The sequence below is a fragment of the Pagrus pagrus genome, assembly GCF_965226575.1.
Source record: "Pagrus pagrus genome assembly, chromosome: 21".
Lineage (NCBI taxonomy): Eukaryota > Metazoa > Chordata > Actinopteri > Spariformes > Sparidae > Pagrus > Pagrus pagrus.
The window spans coordinates 17,887,604-17,905,787 of NC_140208.1; the positions used below are offsets into that span (position 1 = coordinate 17,887,604).

Below are 18,184 nucleotides of genomic sequence, written 5' to 3' on the forward strand. Positions count from 1 at the left end.
AATATTGGAGAGCTAGCAAGATTTGAAAGTGGCACCTCGCCTAAGCTCCGCCCCCTTCTCCCTCTCCCGTCAGGGCTCCGTCCAAAGCCCCGCCCCCACAAACTTGAACGCGCATCAGACAGTCCGTCAGCAGGGCAGAGGAGAGCCGTTAGCATTGGGCTAATACAAGCTACAAAAGTAGCTAAGTTGGCTAACGTTACATATTTCATGAAAATAACAAATCCCCCCAAAGCAAAACAAATAATTACTTGTCCAACAGAAAGACAGCAACCTCTGCATCACTTCTGGAAGTGCTACTTTTGGCTGCATTTCCTCTGCCATTGTTCTCTCCTGCTAACTGTGCTTGTCAGTGCCCGATCCGTACCCGGAACACGATCCGTTCCAGACGCTTCTGCGCATGCGCCAGCATTTTCCCTCCATCACTGCCCCCCCCGATTTACGGCTGGACAGCTACATACGGCAACTCCACTTGGACAAACTTTATTAGGGCACTGGCCGTGCAAATGACGGTACAAGCGTACGTCTGTTAAAAGTTAAATGAAGTGAAAATACTGAAAAAATAAATTAATAAATACAAAAATAAAAGCGCCAGTCTGTTTAACTGCCTTTTTACATGTTGTGCCGCTTCGCTGGATTATGGCCGAGGTAGACGCCAGACGGGTCTCGCTGCCCTCGGTCCTGGTGCTCCGCAGGTCAGCCAGACCGAGACACCCCGTCTGCCTCGGCAGACGGACTATCACACTCCGCGGCGGGCGGCTGTGGCATGACACGGTCTTTCTCACCCCGTGGTTAAGAGCAGGGCGGTTGGTTTATTCTCTAGCCCAGTCACTCCGCTCTTCTCATCACCCACACTTCTATCTATCTATCTATCGAGTGGCAGACGGCAGACGGGGTGTCTCGGTCTACCTGTAAACATGTAAAAAGGCAGTTAAACAGACTGGCGCTTTTATTTTTGTATTTATTAATTTATTTTTTCAGTGTTTTCACTTCATTTAACTTTTAACAGACGTACGCTTGTACCGTCAGTTGCACGGCCAGTGCCCTAATAAAGTTTGTCCAAGTGGAGTTGCCGTATGTAGCTGTCCAGCCGTGAAGCGTCTGAGGGAAAATGCTGGCGCATGTGCAGAAGCGTCTGGAACGGATCGTGTTCCGGGTACGGATCGGGCACTAACTCTTCTTCTTCTGTTGTTTTATGGCTGTTGGCAAACAACTGTTAGGTGCGCATTACCGCCACCTTTTGACCTGGAGTGTGGATCTCCTGCTAACTCCATATGAGTGTGCTGAGTATATCCGGGAACGGTGACACGTGATGAGTGCGCGCAGGGAGGAGGGGGGGACAGAGGGGGGTGCAGGCAGGACAAGACATGAAGGCATCTGATTGGTTCCTTCAACTCGGACCGAGAGGGAGGGATTGGTCAGAGTTTTTACAGGCCCGCAGCTGCCACAGAGGTCTGATTTATGTTGTTCCTTTTTCTGAACACATTATGTATGGACTACTCTCAGGATGAGAAGACCATTTCACCCAGTATAACAAAAAGTGTTTCTGAACAGGATTACCAACTGTACCTTTAAATCCTCCACTCAAAATGCGTTTTTGCTTACTGTTACTTCAGCTGGATGTTTGTGCTTCATCCGAAAAGTTTGACCATAGAGGTGTGTTTGCATGATCATCTGCTGAAGGTTACAAAGTACAAGATGATTTAGTGGCATCACAACAAGTTTGGAGGCCAATATGATCCACTATGCAACTCGTTAAAATGTGATGTGGAAACTTTAAAGCTAGAGTGCATGCATACACTGTGAACAGATTTTTCATTGAAGTAGGAGACAACTTGTGTCCTAAAGTTAAACTTCTGAAGTGAAGATTATCTGCATATTAATAATTTTGAATGTTTCAATGAGTATAGGTAATTTTAAGAATTTTAAATGAGGCATATGACTTTTATGAAGAAGAAACCCAGATCACACATCAAATTATTTTTTAACTAATAATAATAATAATAATAATAATAAATTCTCTTAAAATATGTCTGGTGGAGTTCCACAAACTAATGTTACTGCTCTGGTATTGTACATTTTCTATGTTAAGGTATAGTATAGTCTCCTTTTTGAGAAGAGGAAAGAGGACACTGTGGAAATTCCTCCATTTAATTGTTTCCAGCTTTATAGCTGCTTTTTGTTTCTGTGACATTTTTTCAACAGAGTTGTTAAGTGGAGACAAGCGTCTTATTATGGAGGGATGACAACGTTCTTAAAAGGCCACATTGGACCGTGATAATGAATAGAGGTTGGCATGTGTAGAAAGCTTAAATCCTCTTTAGACTAGTTTCCAGTCCTGTTTATCCAGCATCTCCTCAGCTGATCAGTGTAAACAGTGCCAACTTAAATCAGGGGCAAGAATCTTGTATTAGTTTGCTGCATTTTTACACAAATTCACTACTTTATGTATTCAGGCCAGAACCTCTACTTAGACAGTCCAAACTCTTGATAGCATGTCATTTGTGTATATTATTATGCCACATTATGTGCTATATATATTTTAAAAAAGACTCTTGGCCAGTCCATCTGTTATCAAACAATATCAAACGCCAACTTCTTTTCATATTCTTTAAAGACATCCAGTATTAAGACAATATGAATTTCCTCCTCTGTGGACCACCATATTTATTCCTTTTTTCCAGATGACGTGACGCATCTGAGCTGTCAAGACCCTGCCACTCAAAATAGGTTGCACAGATTTATATTTATACATTTACAGGGACGCCAACACTTGATTTTGGAATCTAACTATTCTTTCAAAGTCTTACTAGAGCCTGCTTAATAAGACCAACATGACAATTATGACCAGATGTCAATTTTAATGCTCTGTTCATTTGCTCAGGTTTATGTTGCACATTTTGTACATATTCACTGAGTTTTAAGGAAGAGGATAGATCAGTATATCACTGTACATCTCTACAAATATACCAGCAACTCAACCTTATAGATAGATTTTAGTAACATCACTGGAGCCAATATAAATAAATGAGATCTGTGAATTTTTATTTTACAACCCATTGGCATTTCTGTAACACAGAAAAGATAATCTGGGAGCAAAAAAAAAACCCCACAAACACTTAAATGTACATGGAACCAGACACTTTACATACAGTGGGTCAGAGGAAGAGAGTGGTATAACTTCACTTCATGTGATTAACTTCTTCTTCTAAACATTTTATTGATCATCTGATCTGATGTACTGATCCTCAATGTTGAGGATTTGGAGTGAAATTCAGTTAATTATACCCAAAGAGGACCAAAGCCAGCTGACACAGTAACCTCGGTTTCTTCTGAGTGGCCACATTGCCCAATTAAAGCAAGTTGTAATATACAGCATCACATCAGTGTTCAGTTCTTCTACATTTTTCACGGTAGAATTGAGTGTGAAATACAATTTCAGTTCATTGGGTTAAAAGTCACTTGTTACCCTCCAAAAAGGGCACTGATAGTATGGGATGAAAGAGGAAATCAAAGTTTACCCTGTTCAAAAGGAGGAAAACCAATTTTGAACAAAATATTTTATGCAAAATACACACAAGAACTGAACCTTTTGCAGGAAAAAGTATAAATAAATAAACAATGGGAAAAACCATATGATGCATTTGACCTTGTAAAGAGGTTAGGATTGATCAGGAAGGCAGTTTAAAATGGTGGTGGTGATGGTGTCGGGGAAGAAGAGGGTTTTGTTACTGTAATATTACACAAATTAAAGCATACAAGTCCTTCTGTATATGAGGCGGACTCTGCAGTGGTTCTCTGCAACCTTTTGTCACACTGACTGAATATGTAATGTGATGGATAAAATCATACTTTGCTCACAGACGGATGCCAAAACTGACCCCTAAATGCTCTCACTGTCGGATATACAGTAATCAAGTTACACCATGTGAGCTTAATTTAGTTTTAAGTTGAATCCACCTGTTCTCAAACTGCCTCACGCACTTGTGTAATTTCCTGTTACCCAGAATGCCTTTCAGCAATCCATAGAAAACACCTGTGTCGACTAGATGCTGCGTTAAAGTGGTCATTTTGATCAAACTAGCGAGCTACTGCGTCTTGTACAACTACAGTATCTCCTCATGGCCACTAGGGGGAAGACAACGATGTGAGAGAGTGAATGAATGAGTGTGCCAAGTTCCTTTTGGATCCATGTGATCATAGCAAGTAACACTACACTTAACAACAAATGGACCCAACCGACAGCAGTGTTCATCTGTTCAGAGTGAATGGAAAAGGTCGACTAAAGCTTGATATCGATGCCATGCAGTGTGCAACACAATCCTAAAGCAACAAGGTGATGGAGTGTGATCAGCTGGCTGAGCTCCAGGCTGCACTGAACCTGTTTGAACAGCTGCAGAAACACCGGCAGCACATCAGCTGGCAGGGTATCATATCACTGTTTGGGGTCAAAGCTTAGTGTGTCAAAGTGTGTGTGTGTGTGTGTGTGTGTGTGTGTGTCTGTTTTTACAACAGACTCTGATGTCTAACTTGTTATCACTGTTTGACTTTGAAACATAGCAGCATATAGTACCTTCAAGAAAGCTATGCACTGACAAATGAAGGCTCTAGAAATCTCTGACCACAGACCGGTTGTTATCGTTCCTTCATCAACATTAGCTTGGCACTTAGTCTGAAGTAATCTACTGACAACTCTGAGGTATAACCGACACGTTACTTCAGTCCAAACTGTGTGCAAATGCAAATAAAGGAACAATCATTAACATTCTTCATCCCTCTTCTTACCCACAATCCTCACCACCCTGTTTTCCCCCTGAAAATCCTCCCCCACATTTTGTCTACCCAGTCCTCCTCTTCTTCAATGCTGCAGCTCCTTCATCCTGTTGAGGGCGGAGCCTGCCTTGAACCATCCGATCTGTGTCTCGTTGAAGGTGTGGTTCAGTTCCAGGGTCTCCTCGCTGCCGTCGCTGTGCTTTACAAGTGCGCTCAGAGGCTGCAGAGAGAGAGAGGAAGAGAAGAAGTTCATGTTAGACACTTTTTTATTAACAGCTGTAGGGAAGTCATTTTTTACCTATAATGCCGTCTTACCCTTCCTGGAGCGAAGGTTTTGAGTCCTTTGATGGAGACGTGGTCATCAGGGCGGATCTTGTCGTAGTCTGATGGGTTGCTGAAGGTCAGAGGCAGCACACCCTGCTTCTTCAGGTTGGTTTCTGAGGACAGGTGGGAGACATTTTCTTAACTGAGAGAATAACTGGTATAAATTCAAGATTTCAAGTCTTCACTCCAGGAAAAAAAAACACCATTACTTTAAATAAATACAGGCAAAACTACAAACACATTACCACTATGGAGCCTTCTAAGACTTCTTCTCATACACTGAATCTTATGACAGTACTGCCATCTTTAGCAGTTATTATGCAGTACCGTGAATTCTGGCGAAGCTCTTGACAATGATGGCTCTTCCTCCCAGATGCCTGGGCTCCAGCGCAGCATGCTCTCTGCTGGAGCCCTCACCGTAGTTGTCGTCTCCAACCACCACCCAGGAAACACCGTTGGCCTACACACAACACAATGGAAAGATTATTAAGCTGGATTTATGTGTCATGCAAGGGGTTAATAGGATTCCTGCTGTAGATATCTTAGATGTACGTGTTGATGTATATAGCATTTATAGCGTTGTTCACCTCTTGGTAGCATCAAGCAATACTAGATGGATGTATTATAAGTGATCAGGCTGTATCTTTTTATACTATAAACGCCACAGTAACTGTGTTTACATCATTTCATTTTCTCTACCTGAGGAAAGTAATGAAGTGCTGCCAAAGAGCAGCTTTGGACCAATAATCTGGTACCCGTTTCCCCTCTGCAGTCTCACCTTGTAGTGACGGGCCACGTCAGGGACTCCACCGTAGTCGCCTGTCAGGTAGTTCTTGATCTTGTTAATGGCATCGTTCTCGCTGTTGACAGCACCGATCAGCATGTTGTTGGAGATGTTGTCCAGGTGGCCGCGGAACTTCAGCCAAGGTCCAGCAGCACTGATGTGATCTGTGGTGCATTTGCCCTTCACCTGCAGAATCAGAAAAAGTTAAATAATTTCCATCCACAACACAAGCTGCTGCAAGAATGTTTGAAGACAAACTACAAACGCGGGCAGCCATTTTGATAGACCTGACCTTGATGAGGACCTTCAGGTTCTCCAGATCATTCCCACTCCACTTGTCAAAAGGCTCCAGCAGCTGGAGACGGTTGCTCTCTGGGCTGACGTCCACCTTAAGGCTGATGCCATCGGAGGGCGGGTGCTGGTAAGTGTCCTGGCCTGGGTCGAAGTCCTTGAGAGGTAGCTCGTCTCCGTAGGGGGGATCCAGCATGAACTTCTCACCGTTCGGGGCTGTAAGGTAATCTGTCTCTGGGTTGAAGTTCAGTGTTCCAGCGATTGCCATGGCAGTGACGATCTGAGGAGAAGGAAGACAGAGAAGGCGTTTAGCTTCAAAAAGTAAGCTTGAGGCTGAACATCTTGGATTGGTTTAGTGCAAGTTTACCTCAGGGGAAGTAACAAAGGCGTGTGTTGCAGGGTTAGCGTCATTCCTGGCAGTGAAGTTTCTGTTGAAGGAAGTGACGATTGTGTTCTTCTCTCCCTTTTTCACATCACGCCTGAGAGCAAACACACATTGTATTAACTTATCAAATGTAACCACTCTGACAGAGTATGTCATGATATATGTATATTCCAAAGCTACACCCACCTGTCCCACTGCCCAATGCAGGGTCCACATGCGTTGGCCATGACCACACCTCCAACATCACCAAGGATCTTTGACTACAGGAAGACACAAACACATCTGAGCTTTAGTCACTTCACCCAGAAATAAATCATCAGTGTAAGTTGCTTTCTTTGTGCACCAGCACTCACATATCCATCTCTTTCAATGGTGGCACGAATCTGCTCAGAGCCAGGGGTGACTGTGAACTGAGCTTTGCACTTCAGGCCTTTATCCAAAGCCTGCTTGGCTACAGAGGCAGCGCGGCCCATGTCCTCATAGCTGGAGTTGGTACAGCTGCCAATCAGACCTAAACGAAAAAAAAAAAGGAGCAAATGTCAGAGACCTTCTCAATGAAAACAAGCTACTAGTCATTTTCTTTCATGTTCTTAAAAGCAAACAGTGGGACTATAATTTAAATTGTGCAGCCTGTTCATCCCTGGTCATTCCTTACCAACTTTAACCTCCAGTGGCCAGCCATTCTTCTCAGCAACAGCACCTACATCAGCCACTGGGTGAGCCAGGTCAGGGGTGAAGGGTCCGTTGATGTGGGGCTTCAGCTAGAGAATGAAACAAAGAACTCAGATATCCTCAAATACACCAAATTCTGCAATTAATTTAAAGTAACCTCTGATTTGAAAAGTTAAGGTTCTCCTTCTAGGCTACAATTCATAAGTCACCAATGAATCTGGTGTTCAGTGATTCCTGACCAGAGACCTGCATTTCATGCATTTCCTGTTGTTCTCCACTTTGAACTATCCAACGAAAGGCAGACACACCAAAAGATTATTTTAAAAATAGACAAACCTCATCCAGATTGAGCTCGATGAGCTCGTCGTACTCGCAGCCTTCATCTGGTACCAACAAGTCAGAGTATGCGTCAGACAGGGTAGCGATCTCTGGGGAGAAACAAGAGGATGAGTGTTGAGACAATGGAATAAGACACCTGACTTTCTTCTGTTACAAGCAACTTTTCCATGAAAATGGGGAGCGACACAAACAAACACACACATACAGTTTATAAAATGCTATTACAGACACGTAAGGACACTAGAACTTTTGAGAACACTTTTTTGCTTGTAATCTTGATTACATGCATCCTTTTTTCAGGGGGTGAAATGGTTCATATTTTCAAAAACTGTTGAAATTTGATTATTTTTCTGGATTTATATTATTCTGGATGCATGGTGTGGAATAGACGGAACAGATGTGATGGAGGGAGATGCCAAGTGACAGAGATCCTGGCTCAGATTTATCTTCAGGACATAATTTAGTATTTAAACACAACCTTTTTGTGTTCATTACCTCCACCAAGTTTGTTTGTTTGTCAGGTGACTGACAAACAAACAGTCACCTGTGTCTGTTTGTTTGTCAGGATAATATAAAACCTACTGAAAGGATTTCTACAAAACTTGGATAGAGGATGAGTCTCTGCTCAGAATTGACAATATTTCAGTGCAGATTTGGATAAAAGGGACAGATCCAAGAATTTAGCTCACTTTCTATAATACGGTTAGTTTTTCAACATTTTCATTCATTTCTCAGGGAATAATGAATGGATCTTGATAATAAAAAATCTTGTTGTCTATCGATTTTATAATTGTTTTGTCTCCTCTTGACTTTGTCACTATGCAATGTGAGAAAAAGAAAACTATTAAAATTGTATGTCATCGTGAAGGACCAAAGCCCCAAACATACCGGCACGTCCGGTCTTCTCCAGGTAGGTCCGCATGCGGTGGTTGTAGGGGAACACGGAGGTTGTGGCCCCAATCTCTGCTCCCATGTTGCAAATGGTCGCCATTCCTGCACAAATCAAAACAAAACAAATGAATGCTAGATATGAGCAAAACAGCTAAGAGGCTAAATAAAAACAACTTCAAAGTGTAATTAAGTTTGGCACCGACCAGTGCAGGAAATAGAGTCAACTCCTGGTCCGTGGTACTCGACAATGGCCCCAGTGCCTCCCTTCACAGTCAGGATGCCGGCCACCTTCAAGATGATATCTTTAGGAGACGTCCAGCCTGACAGGGTGCCTGTCAGCTTCACGCCAATCACCTTGGAGGAAGAGATTGATCTGTTAAATGCTGTAATGAATTTCAGGTGACAAAAAAAAACTACTGTGTCCGGAGAAAGAGAAAGGGAAAATTTAGGATAGAGGTGAGAGTAAACAAAGGCTCAAGACGACACGGGCAACAGAACATGTAAAAACATTGTATTCTGCTGACCTTGGGACACTTGAGCTCCCAGGGGATTCCTGCCATCACATCTACAGCGTCTGCTCCTCCAACACCGATGCAGATGGCACCAAGCCCACCGCCATTTGGTGTGTGGGAGTCTGTGCCGATGAGCATCACTCCTGGATAGGCGTAGTTCTCCAGGATGATCTGTTTGTACATGAAATCTAACGTTAGCACGCTTAAATTACAGCTGCGTTAATAACTGTCATTTAGAGGCACTGCATTTGAACTTCAAGCAATAATACCTGATGGATGATTCCAGAGCCTGGTTTCCAGAAGCCTACTCCATATTTTGCTCCAGCGCTGGACAGGAAGTTGTAGACTTCCTGGTTGATTTCCTATAAGGGGAATCATGACAACAACACGTTAGCAACTCATTACAATATTACTCATGAGACATAATTGCTGTTCAAAAATAAGATCCCCTCACCTTTGCTCTGGCCAGATCCTTCACTCCTCCAGTCTGGGCCTCGATCAGGTGATCACAGTGGATGGTGGAGGGCACAGCCACCCTGGGCAGGCCACTGCTGATGAACTGGAGCATCGCCATCTGGGCCGTGGCATCTTGCATGGCCACGCGGTCGGGACGCAGCCGCAGGTAAGTGCGGCCGCGGTCGATGTCTTGGTTGTGGGGGTCATCGAGGTGGCCATACACGATCTTCTCTGACAGGGTAAGGGGCCGGTTGAGTCTGGACAGAAAACAGAATATACAAGTTTATCCATATGAGGTCACTGCCATGTGAGAGGAAGTTTCAGCTGGGCTAAAGCAAGATGATAAGAATAAAGTTACAATATTTAAAACATTTATAAACAAATGTGGTGTTTTTACATACGAAAAATTGCTATGGAAACAAAAAGATTATAGTATTATGATGTTGTTTGATCCAAAGTCAAATATTGTAGGTTTCCTCTTCTGGTTTAAGTAAAATAGTAAAGTTGTTTTTTTCATCTAACAATATTTCTTCATTGCCTGGTCCTATAATAAGCAGTTTATTCCAGTCTTAGCTTCAGGAGTGATTACAGGCCTGAACAAAAAGAAGCCAATAATCTTCACATTCACCACAGAACCGTGTCTGTCCTTTACATACACACACACCCTCTAACGAACAACACTTTTACAGAGCTTTAGAGTAATTAGAGCACTGTGGGTCCAGCGGACTACAGTTAGTAAAAGGGCTACAACTGTGATAGAAAAAAAATCTGTGGTAAAGGGCAAACAAACCCTAGAGATTAAACATTTGCAGAGATAAGAGAGTTTTTGTGGAAACAGTGATGTGATTCAGAGCAAATATAGAGTAAAGGAGACGAGGAGAACACTGACCTTTTTCGCACAATGTCTATGTTGGATTGGAGCTTCTCGTAGTTGACGAAGGAGGTGGGCTCAAAGCGGCTCATAGACACACTGGCCTTGGCTCTGTAGGCTGCTGATACATGCAGGCGCCGTACACCATGGCCCAGAGCCAGCTGGAGATGACGGCAAAATAAACATTATCAGGTTAAACAAATAGATAAGCCCTCACTCAAAGGATTTCTGAACATTTGGTATCGATTTTGTATTCTCCTTTTGAAAATCTACTAGGGGAATAGAGCTGAGCGAGCAGATTGAGAAAATATTCAAGCTTATAGTATAGCTGTATTCACATGGAAGAATGGCTGGAAGTCAGCTTGTGAATGCAACGCTGTGTTGCAGTTCACTCCCAAGCGTCACATATCAGGGTGATACCAGGTCGACATGATGGCCGACCACAAATACAAACTCTGGAGACACCAGCTCCAGTCAACTAAAACATTTTTGACATCTTCCCTGCCAATTTCTTGATGATAATACATGTTAGAGAAGCTTCATCATTCTATTTCCAGATCAGTTTGTGTGACTGGGTTTACATTGTGTACTGTTCACATTAGATGAAGTGACATAAGGACAAGGGCCAAATCAACTTCCTGGACCAAGCTACTGTTAAGGTGCCCTTAGACCATAAAAGCTACTGATTTACTGCCAGGAGACCACTGCTTGTTGACAGTACTTGTAAAACAGAATATTACCAGACAAAAGCAAGATTGTTCATTGTTGGCTCCTTCCAAATAGATAAATGACTAAGCTATCAAAGCAGACACATAAGAGAACCAACACTGAAACAACTGAAGGTCTTCAATGACCAGACAAGGCGTGTCATTCAGGGAGAGAACCGACACTGAGCAGCTGAACCTACAACCATTAATCTGCTGACATCTGCTGTCAATATGCTAATAGCAGAGAGTTGCTGTCAATCAATTAAGGAGCTTTTTCAGGAGTTAATACACTGTTTTGACAGAAATAACAGAGCCAATGAAGGGTTCAAACTGAGGCTGGTCTGAGTCATTTTATGAGTTATAATGCACAGTTTTTATTGGCTCAAGGTTCTTCAAGAATTTAACAACACTTGACAATTCCAGCTGGAAATGACAATACAAATGAGTGTATTCTTGCCATTATTCAGTCCAGTCAGCGTCATTAACTGGAATTCATGTATTTATTTTTAAAGATTGTAGTATGTTTATTGTGTCGACATTAGAAGAGGATGATCTGATTTCCTTCTATATCACCCAAAGTAGATGTCAAAGTGTCGAACAGAAATTGAGATTTTTTACATATGGTGCGCCCTTATCAATACGTCAGTAACAAAATCTTGACAGCACCCCGCTGCAACTTTTTTTTTTTAAACTGTAAGACAGACTGAATAATTTGCTTTATCTTGGCTGAATAAAAAATAAATGGGTTAGATATTGTTTGATGTATTATTTGCTTCATTTTAACAAACATGTTTTCTGTCTTTTACACGCTGATCGCCTGTGAGCCTGCTGGGAGCTCTAACCTTGTGGTTAACCTTGCTACTAGACACCAAACTCCGTGTCTAAAGCGAACCCAGCTATGTTCATTTAAGGACTGAGGATGTCGGTAATATGTTGTTGTTAATAAAAACATTAGTCGTGTTTTATTAATCCAGTGGCAAACCAGCTGTTGCCAACTGAATGCGTTCAGTGCAGTCAGGACACGATGACCTGGCCAGCTAACCGGTGACTGTTTCACAGCTAATTTATCCTTAGAAACTGCTCTTACAGGTTTAATTAGGTTAGGTTAACGTTACATTAGATTTATATCAGGTGACGTCCTTCACTGGTTAATAAATATGGTAGAAATAGCCGATTTTGGTCTCTTACCTGGAGCCGGGCGACAGTGAGACAGTAGGTTGCCATTTTGTTCACTGACAAAGATGTGTCGGTCTGTAGTGACGTCACAAGTATTTAAGCCGCGGTCTCGCAGGTCCTTTAAGGACAAAATATTTACGGTGGTTGGATTTTATATTTAGACTGTTCTCAAAATGTGATTTGAACTTAAAATATGTTAGTCTCAGTTTTAAATCGCTTCCACATTTGCAAAAATACAAATTGAAATTTACCTCTCAAAATAGAGATTTGATATGTGATTGATTTGTATAAAACTGAAAGGATGAGGGCCATTTTTATTTTATTTCTTCTTTTTATTATTATATTTTTATTCTTTTTATTATTAGTAGTAGTAGTAGTAGTAGTTTTATATTTTGTAAAGATATAATGCCAACAAAGAAAGCTATAATAATGTAGTTTTTGGTAAAATCAAAAATCGTTTTCTTTGTTCTTTCCTTTTGGAGACTCTAGGTGGCGGTAATGAAACTTCTCGTACAAAGTTTACCGGTTTAGAGTTCAAAGTTCAACCAACACTGCAGCGCTCGCCTTACGTTCCTATGTTAGCCGACGATGGCTAAACATCATCCAGATTTGATCTTTTGCAGAAAACAGGCCGGTGTCGGTAAGTTGTAACCCATTTCGTCTCGCACGTCATGTAATATTGGTATTTTTGCTGCAGCTGAATGTCGTCTGTTGTTGTTTAGCTCGAGATAAAGTTAGCTGCTATGCTAACGGTAACAGCATGGATTTCATTGAAAGTATGGAGCTAGCTTAGACATGGTTAAAACTGTAGGTCGCTAGAAAAACTAATGTAACAGTTTTACAGACAATGTATACCTTGTATGTGTAAATATGAGGAAGGCAAAGATCATTGTCTCGAATCTAGCAAAGCGATGTGTATGAATCAGTTAGCTTGGCCACTCAGACTGACTGACTGCTTTGTTTTCATTCCGCAGCAATCGGGAGACTTTGCGAGAAGTGTAAGTATTTCTAGCTTTGATCAATATAACAAATTGAATATTTTAACAGTTTTTTACAGTAATTATTAACACCTGCTGCTGTTTTAGTCCATGTTGTCCTCACTTCTGCATATGTAGCAGCAACGTTGGGTCCAAATAAACATTTAGTCAGACAATTGTTCATACTTTAACAGCAGCTCCAAAAGCCAATCATGGTCTTCTAGGTAAAAAGAATAAGTGTATGTTCATGTCTTCTACAAACAATACTTACCTTCTGTATTGATCAACCATTGACATTCCTAGAAACACTTAATTACAGAGGTGCCAGTGGAGTGTGTTTTGGATGGATTTAGTACTTGATGAACCTGAACTGAATTGATTCTAGTTTTGTTGTAATGTAGTAATATTTCAAGTAAAGATACACAGCTCTGTGAAATGCAGCATCGCACAGTTTCTCATACACACTATAAACCGTACATTATGTACTTTGTGACGCAGCCACCGAAAAAACAAGCAGCTCAAAGTCAACTCATTGAGTTGAAGCCAGCTTGTGCTCGTATCTGTTATTTTAAAGACTAAATTGTCAACCATATACATTTTTGGCCGCTTTACATTGACAAACACCCAAACAAGCAAATTTATTTATAAGGTGATGTCATTGTAATGAGCAAAAGATTTATCTCTAAAAACCCTTTTGAACTTTTTCAATTGGCCATTATGCACATATATCTTGAACTAATGCAGGTTGCAGCGGTGACAGACTTCAATTATACATTGTTTTTGCTCATTGGTGATAAAGGCTCTGTCATACTATACAAATACTCCATTCTCAATCCTCTAATCCATCTTTTCTCCTCCCAGGTGATGGAAAATGTGTCATCTGTGACTCCTATGTGAGGCCGTGCACACTGGTGCGCATCTGTGATGAGTGTAACTACGGCTCCTACCAGGGACGCTGTGTCATCTGCGGAGGACCCGGAGTATCTGATGCCTACTACTGTAAAGAGTGCACCATTCAGGAGAAAGATGTGAGTGTCACGCTTCACTTTTTCTTTATATCCGTCACTGAGCATTGAGGCAACTAAGTAGAATAGGGATTGTGTTATACTGGCCATATTTATCGAGTTTTTGTTATCCTGCATTACTTTTTACAATTTAGTCGGCCTTGGGGAAGTAAACAATAATTTTAAGGTCCTATTTGTAAGAAAAGATTTGGAGTTGGGAATGAGGCTCAAAAATAAGTTTTTCTTACAAATTGGACCTTTTAAACTTGAACCTTTCTGTACATTTTAAGAACTGTCTTGCTCCTTTGAAATGAAAATGTTTTTTTAACTGGCATCCTCTCCTCTCTGTTTCTTTTACAGCGGGATGGCTGTCCTAAGATTGTGAATCTTGGCAGCTCCAAAACAGATCTGTTCTATGAAAGGAAGAAGTATGGCTTCAAGAAGAGGTGAAGACTCTACGGCCCAGTCCTTGTTTTAGTTTTTCAGCTTTTGCAGATTTTTTTGAAACCTCAAGAAATGTTTTTTGACTTGTCAATAAAGCTCTCTTTTATATTTCTGTCTTCAACTGTAGAGCTTCTTTCTTTACATCTTCTAACTAAACTTCCTCCACCAGATGGTGATGTTTCACACTGTCGACTGTGTCTTTTATCCACTCCAACAGCTCACACTGGCCTGGTTTCTAAACTCCAAAACCTATTTGTGGACTTGCATTCAAATTGGAGAGAACCACTGAAATAAACAATCATGGGACCGGACAATATTGATGCAATGACAGATTAAATTGTAGTGCCAGCCAAAACTCCACGTGAACAAAACGCATGAATGAGTAGACTTTGGCATCATTTTGATGTTTAAGCTCCACTGTTTTAATTCAGTGTTTGTATCGTGCAATAGTTATGACCCATAATTTTATCACTCTTTGATTAAAATCAGATGATAGTAGAAGAGAAGGTTGAAGAACTCTTAATACTAGGATATAATACAGTTATTCTGTATATTACATAAAATCAGGAAGTAGCCTGGTACTCATATATTGTCTTTTTATTGGTCCAACAGCCTGGAGTCCATAATTCCATGATTTTTCATTTGAATTAGCTTGACTACTTTAATGAACCGACAACGTGCCCTCACATTGCTCTCACAGCTGATGCTAGCACTGTAGACGACATTTTAAGCTTAAAGCAGAATTCCACCAACTTTACACACTGAAGTGGGTTTACAGGTCTCGAGGAGTACTACTGGATATGTGAAAGATGGCAGTGACCAAGTCGCATTGTGGGTTATGTGGGTGCCAGGTTTTGAAAAGCAGTCCACCAGTCTTGCACCGCACTCTATAATAACACAGTTGCACTCATTATGGACAGTATTTAAAAAAACATGATCAGAATTGACACAGAAGAACCGGAGATATTGTCGTAGTTATTCCACGCTTTCTTCCTCCTTTCTACCCAGAATGCAACATCCAGAGTGACATCATTGGAGGCAATTTTTTCAGATTACATCCAGCATCCTCTGGTGCCACAAAATGCTTTAGACTACTTTTTCACATCTGAAGTAGTACTCCACAAGACCTTTAAGCACACTTTAACATGTAAAATTAGTGGAGTTACCCTTTAACATTTCACCTTCAGCTGATTTTAATAATTGAAGTCCTGTTAGCGTCTGACAGTCTGGCCTAAACGCACATTTGACACCAGTGGTATAAAAAGTATTCAGATCCTTTAACCAAGTATAAGTACTCCACTACAAGTAAAAGTACTGCATTCAGAAACACACTTACGAGTATAAGTTTGTGAGTATTATCAGCAAAAGTGACTTAAAGAATTAAAACTGAAAGTACACATTGTGCAGTAAAATGTCCCTGTCAGTGGTTTAATATCATATATGATGTTTCTGGATTAATGTAACTGCTACATTAATGTGTATGCTTATTGCATTATTGTAGATGATTAAGGTTGAGCTCATTTTAACTACTTTAGTTTAATTTACAGCCATGCATCATATTCTATAAGATCATTATTTGTAGTGTTGCTGTCCTGTGAAAAAAAACAAAACACCCTTTTTTAGCTTATTATCACAATGCATTCTCCAGCCAATGTAAGAGGGCTTTTCAGTAGTTTATTTAGCTTACGGGCTGTGTACCGAGAAAGGAGAATTTTCTCAACCAATAAATAAACACTTTATCCTCCAGTTTATTAGAAACATTAAAAATCAGCAAAGTTTTTCACTGGACAGGAAGGTTATGAGAGCCTATAATGTGAAAAGTAACTAGTAACTAAATCTGTCAGACAAATGTAGTGGGGTAAAAAGTACAATGTTTGCCTTTGAGATGCCAAATCTGTACTTCAGTAGCTCATGAGATCCATTTTTTGAGACATTAAACATTCGGTCATTAAGGTGCCAAATGTCACCTCATCACAAAGATCAGCTCTTACAGTTGTTGCCCTGTATCTGACCTTTTTATGTCCTATGATGCTGAGTGCATTGTAAAATGTAGAGGAAAGTGTTCTCATTGTGACAGGCTGGAGAGGAAGGAAACCATCAGTTTGACTATCATCAGACTGCTGAGTCACTGTGAGTCTCCAGAAGCGCTTCACTGTCACACGACCTGGTTTCGACCCTCAAATGCAAGTCTCTACAGCTCTTACATCAGTTGTGCACGGGGTGAACTGGCTGATGAAATTACAAGCCAATACAATTATTTACATTCCATTTCTTCAGGGAAACATTGTTTTGTGATGATATCAAATTTCAAAGATTTTTTTCAGCATCCTTTTTTAGTCTCAGAGCATATTGTTTATACCACAGCCCTATAACCATACTCACTTTGTTTTGACAGAAGAGACAGCAGTATGTAAATAAAGGAGCCAAAGTCACATTAGAAATAATCATAAAATGCTCATATTGGTTATATCTCAATTCACGTCTTCACAACTCACAACATAGTTGTCTTACATTGTTAGAAGTGGGACAAATGTAGCTCTTTTTTGTGTATTGGTGTCGGCTAAACTAGAAATCAACATTACACCTTAAAGGATAAATTCACCCAGAAATGAAAAGTCTAATTATCTATTCACCCCCATGCAGATGGAAAGTCAGATGAAATTTTGTAGTTCACAAAACATCTCTGGAGCTTCACAGCAAAAAAAATGCCACAGTATCGTCCTAAACGACTGAAGAACACGGGGACTGGTTTTAAAACGTAAAAAAGCAGTTAAAAACATTAACATATACCGGCTCCATACAGCTTGTCTGGTGTAATCCAAGTGTCCACAAGCACTTCCCAAAGATCCCAAATTGATTTGAAAAGACATTATTTACTCTCTCAGTGTCAGGTCAAGCTCATGCACCCACTTCAGACGGAGTGTGAGCAAAGATTTCAGCTTTAAAAAGAGTGTGAATAATGTCTTTTCAAATCAGTCTGGGATCTTGAGACATCTGGAGACTTGGAGTACACTGGACTAGCTGTATAGAGCCATTTTATGTTTTTTATTCAGTTATTTTTTTACATTTTACAAGTCCCCACCTAGCTCAGCTGTTTAGGAGAATGCTGCAACACTCTTTTGCTATGAAACCGCAAATTACAATATGGCCATGTGTAATATTCCAATCGCAGAGTCTCCAATTCTTTGAGAGGTAAAATGTGAGACAAAACAACTGATAATGAAGTACTGTAGGGCTGCACAGATGCTCTTGCCTGGAATTTTTGATGTAAGAACACATTTGGTGCAGACCCCCCAAAAAATGTGACATCATGATTTTTAAAAAAAATTTCAGTGAAAATGAAAATTGTGTTGCAAAAATAATTTTCTTTACAATATCGTGCAGCCCTAATTTGTACCTTAAGTTCTTACAACATACAGCTTTATAGTTGTATTACAAGTGAAGCTTATTCTGCTGTTTCACTCGCTAAAAAGTTTTTTTAAAAAGTTTAAATGTTAAATTCATTATAATAAAAACTTTCCATTGTGGACAATAGTGGAGATTTATTGTATTATTAGGGAAAACAATAAAAACTGGGTTCA

The 18,184-nt window shown here is 40.6% G+C and overlaps 2 protein-coding genes across 2 annotated transcripts; one reads left to right on the plus strand and one right to left on the minus strand.

Moving 5' to 3' along the window:
- Nucleotides 1-3,025: 3,025 nt before the first annotated feature.
- aco2 (aconitase 2, mitochondrial) lies at nt 3,026-12,285 on the minus strand. Its single transcript, XM_084342800.1, has 17 exons — nt 12,191-12,285; nt 10,314-10,456; nt 9,423-9,681; nt 9,238-9,330; nt 8,981-9,139; nt 8,660-8,810; nt 8,454-8,558; nt 7,563-7,654; nt 7,210-7,315; nt 6,908-7,065; nt 6,741-6,814; nt 6,537-6,648; nt 6,171-6,449; nt 5,873-6,064; nt 5,422-5,554; nt 5,086-5,207; nt 3,026-4,990 (listed from the first exon to the last, which is right to left on the minus strand). The coding sequence occupies exons 1-17, from the start codon at nt 12,224-12,226 to the stop codon at nt 4,856-4,858; spliced, it is 2,349 nt and encodes a 782-aa protein (XP_084198926.1). The 5' UTR covers nt 12,227-12,285; the 3' UTR covers nt 3,026-4,855.
- Nucleotides 12,286-12,688: 403 nt separating this feature from the next.
- Nucleotides 12,689-14,711, plus strand: phf5a (PHD finger protein 5A). The gene is made up of 4 exons (XM_084343112.1): nt 12,689-12,818; nt 13,153-13,176; nt 14,017-14,183; nt 14,520-14,711. Exons 1-4 carry the CDS (start codon nt 12,767-12,769, stop codon nt 14,607-14,609), a joined length of 333 nt encoding a protein of 110 aa, XP_084199238.1. The 5' UTR covers nt 12,689-12,766; the 3' UTR covers nt 14,610-14,711.
- Nucleotides 14,712-18,184: the final 3,473 nt, after the last annotated feature.

Bases quoted from the DNA above. Each gene is read 5' to 3' on its own strand.
- aco2 (XM_084342800.1), bottom strand. From the start codon at position 12,226: ATGGCAACCTACTGTCTCACTGTCGCCCGGCTCCAG. The intron at 8,811-8,980 runs GTCAGCAGAATA...TCTTCCTCCAAG, and splicing joins GGGAGCTCAAGTGTCCCAAG to GTGATTGGCGTGAAGCTGAC. The intron at 7,655-8,453 runs GTATGTTTGGGG...GTTTCTCCCCAG, and splicing joins GGAGAAGACCGGACGTGCCG to AGATCGCTACCCTGTCTGAC.
- phf5a (XM_084343112.1), top strand. From the start codon at position 12,767: ATGGCTAAACATCATCCAGATTTGATCTTTTGCAGAAAACAGGCCGGT. The intron at 12,819-13,152 runs GTAAGTTGTAAC...TTCATTCCGCAG, and splicing joins CAGAAAACAGGCCGGTGTCG to CAATCGGGAGACTTTGCGAG. The intron at 13,177-14,016 runs GTAAGTATTTCT...TTCTCCTCCCAG, and splicing joins CGGGAGACTTTGCGAGAAGT to GTGATGGAAAATGTGTCATC.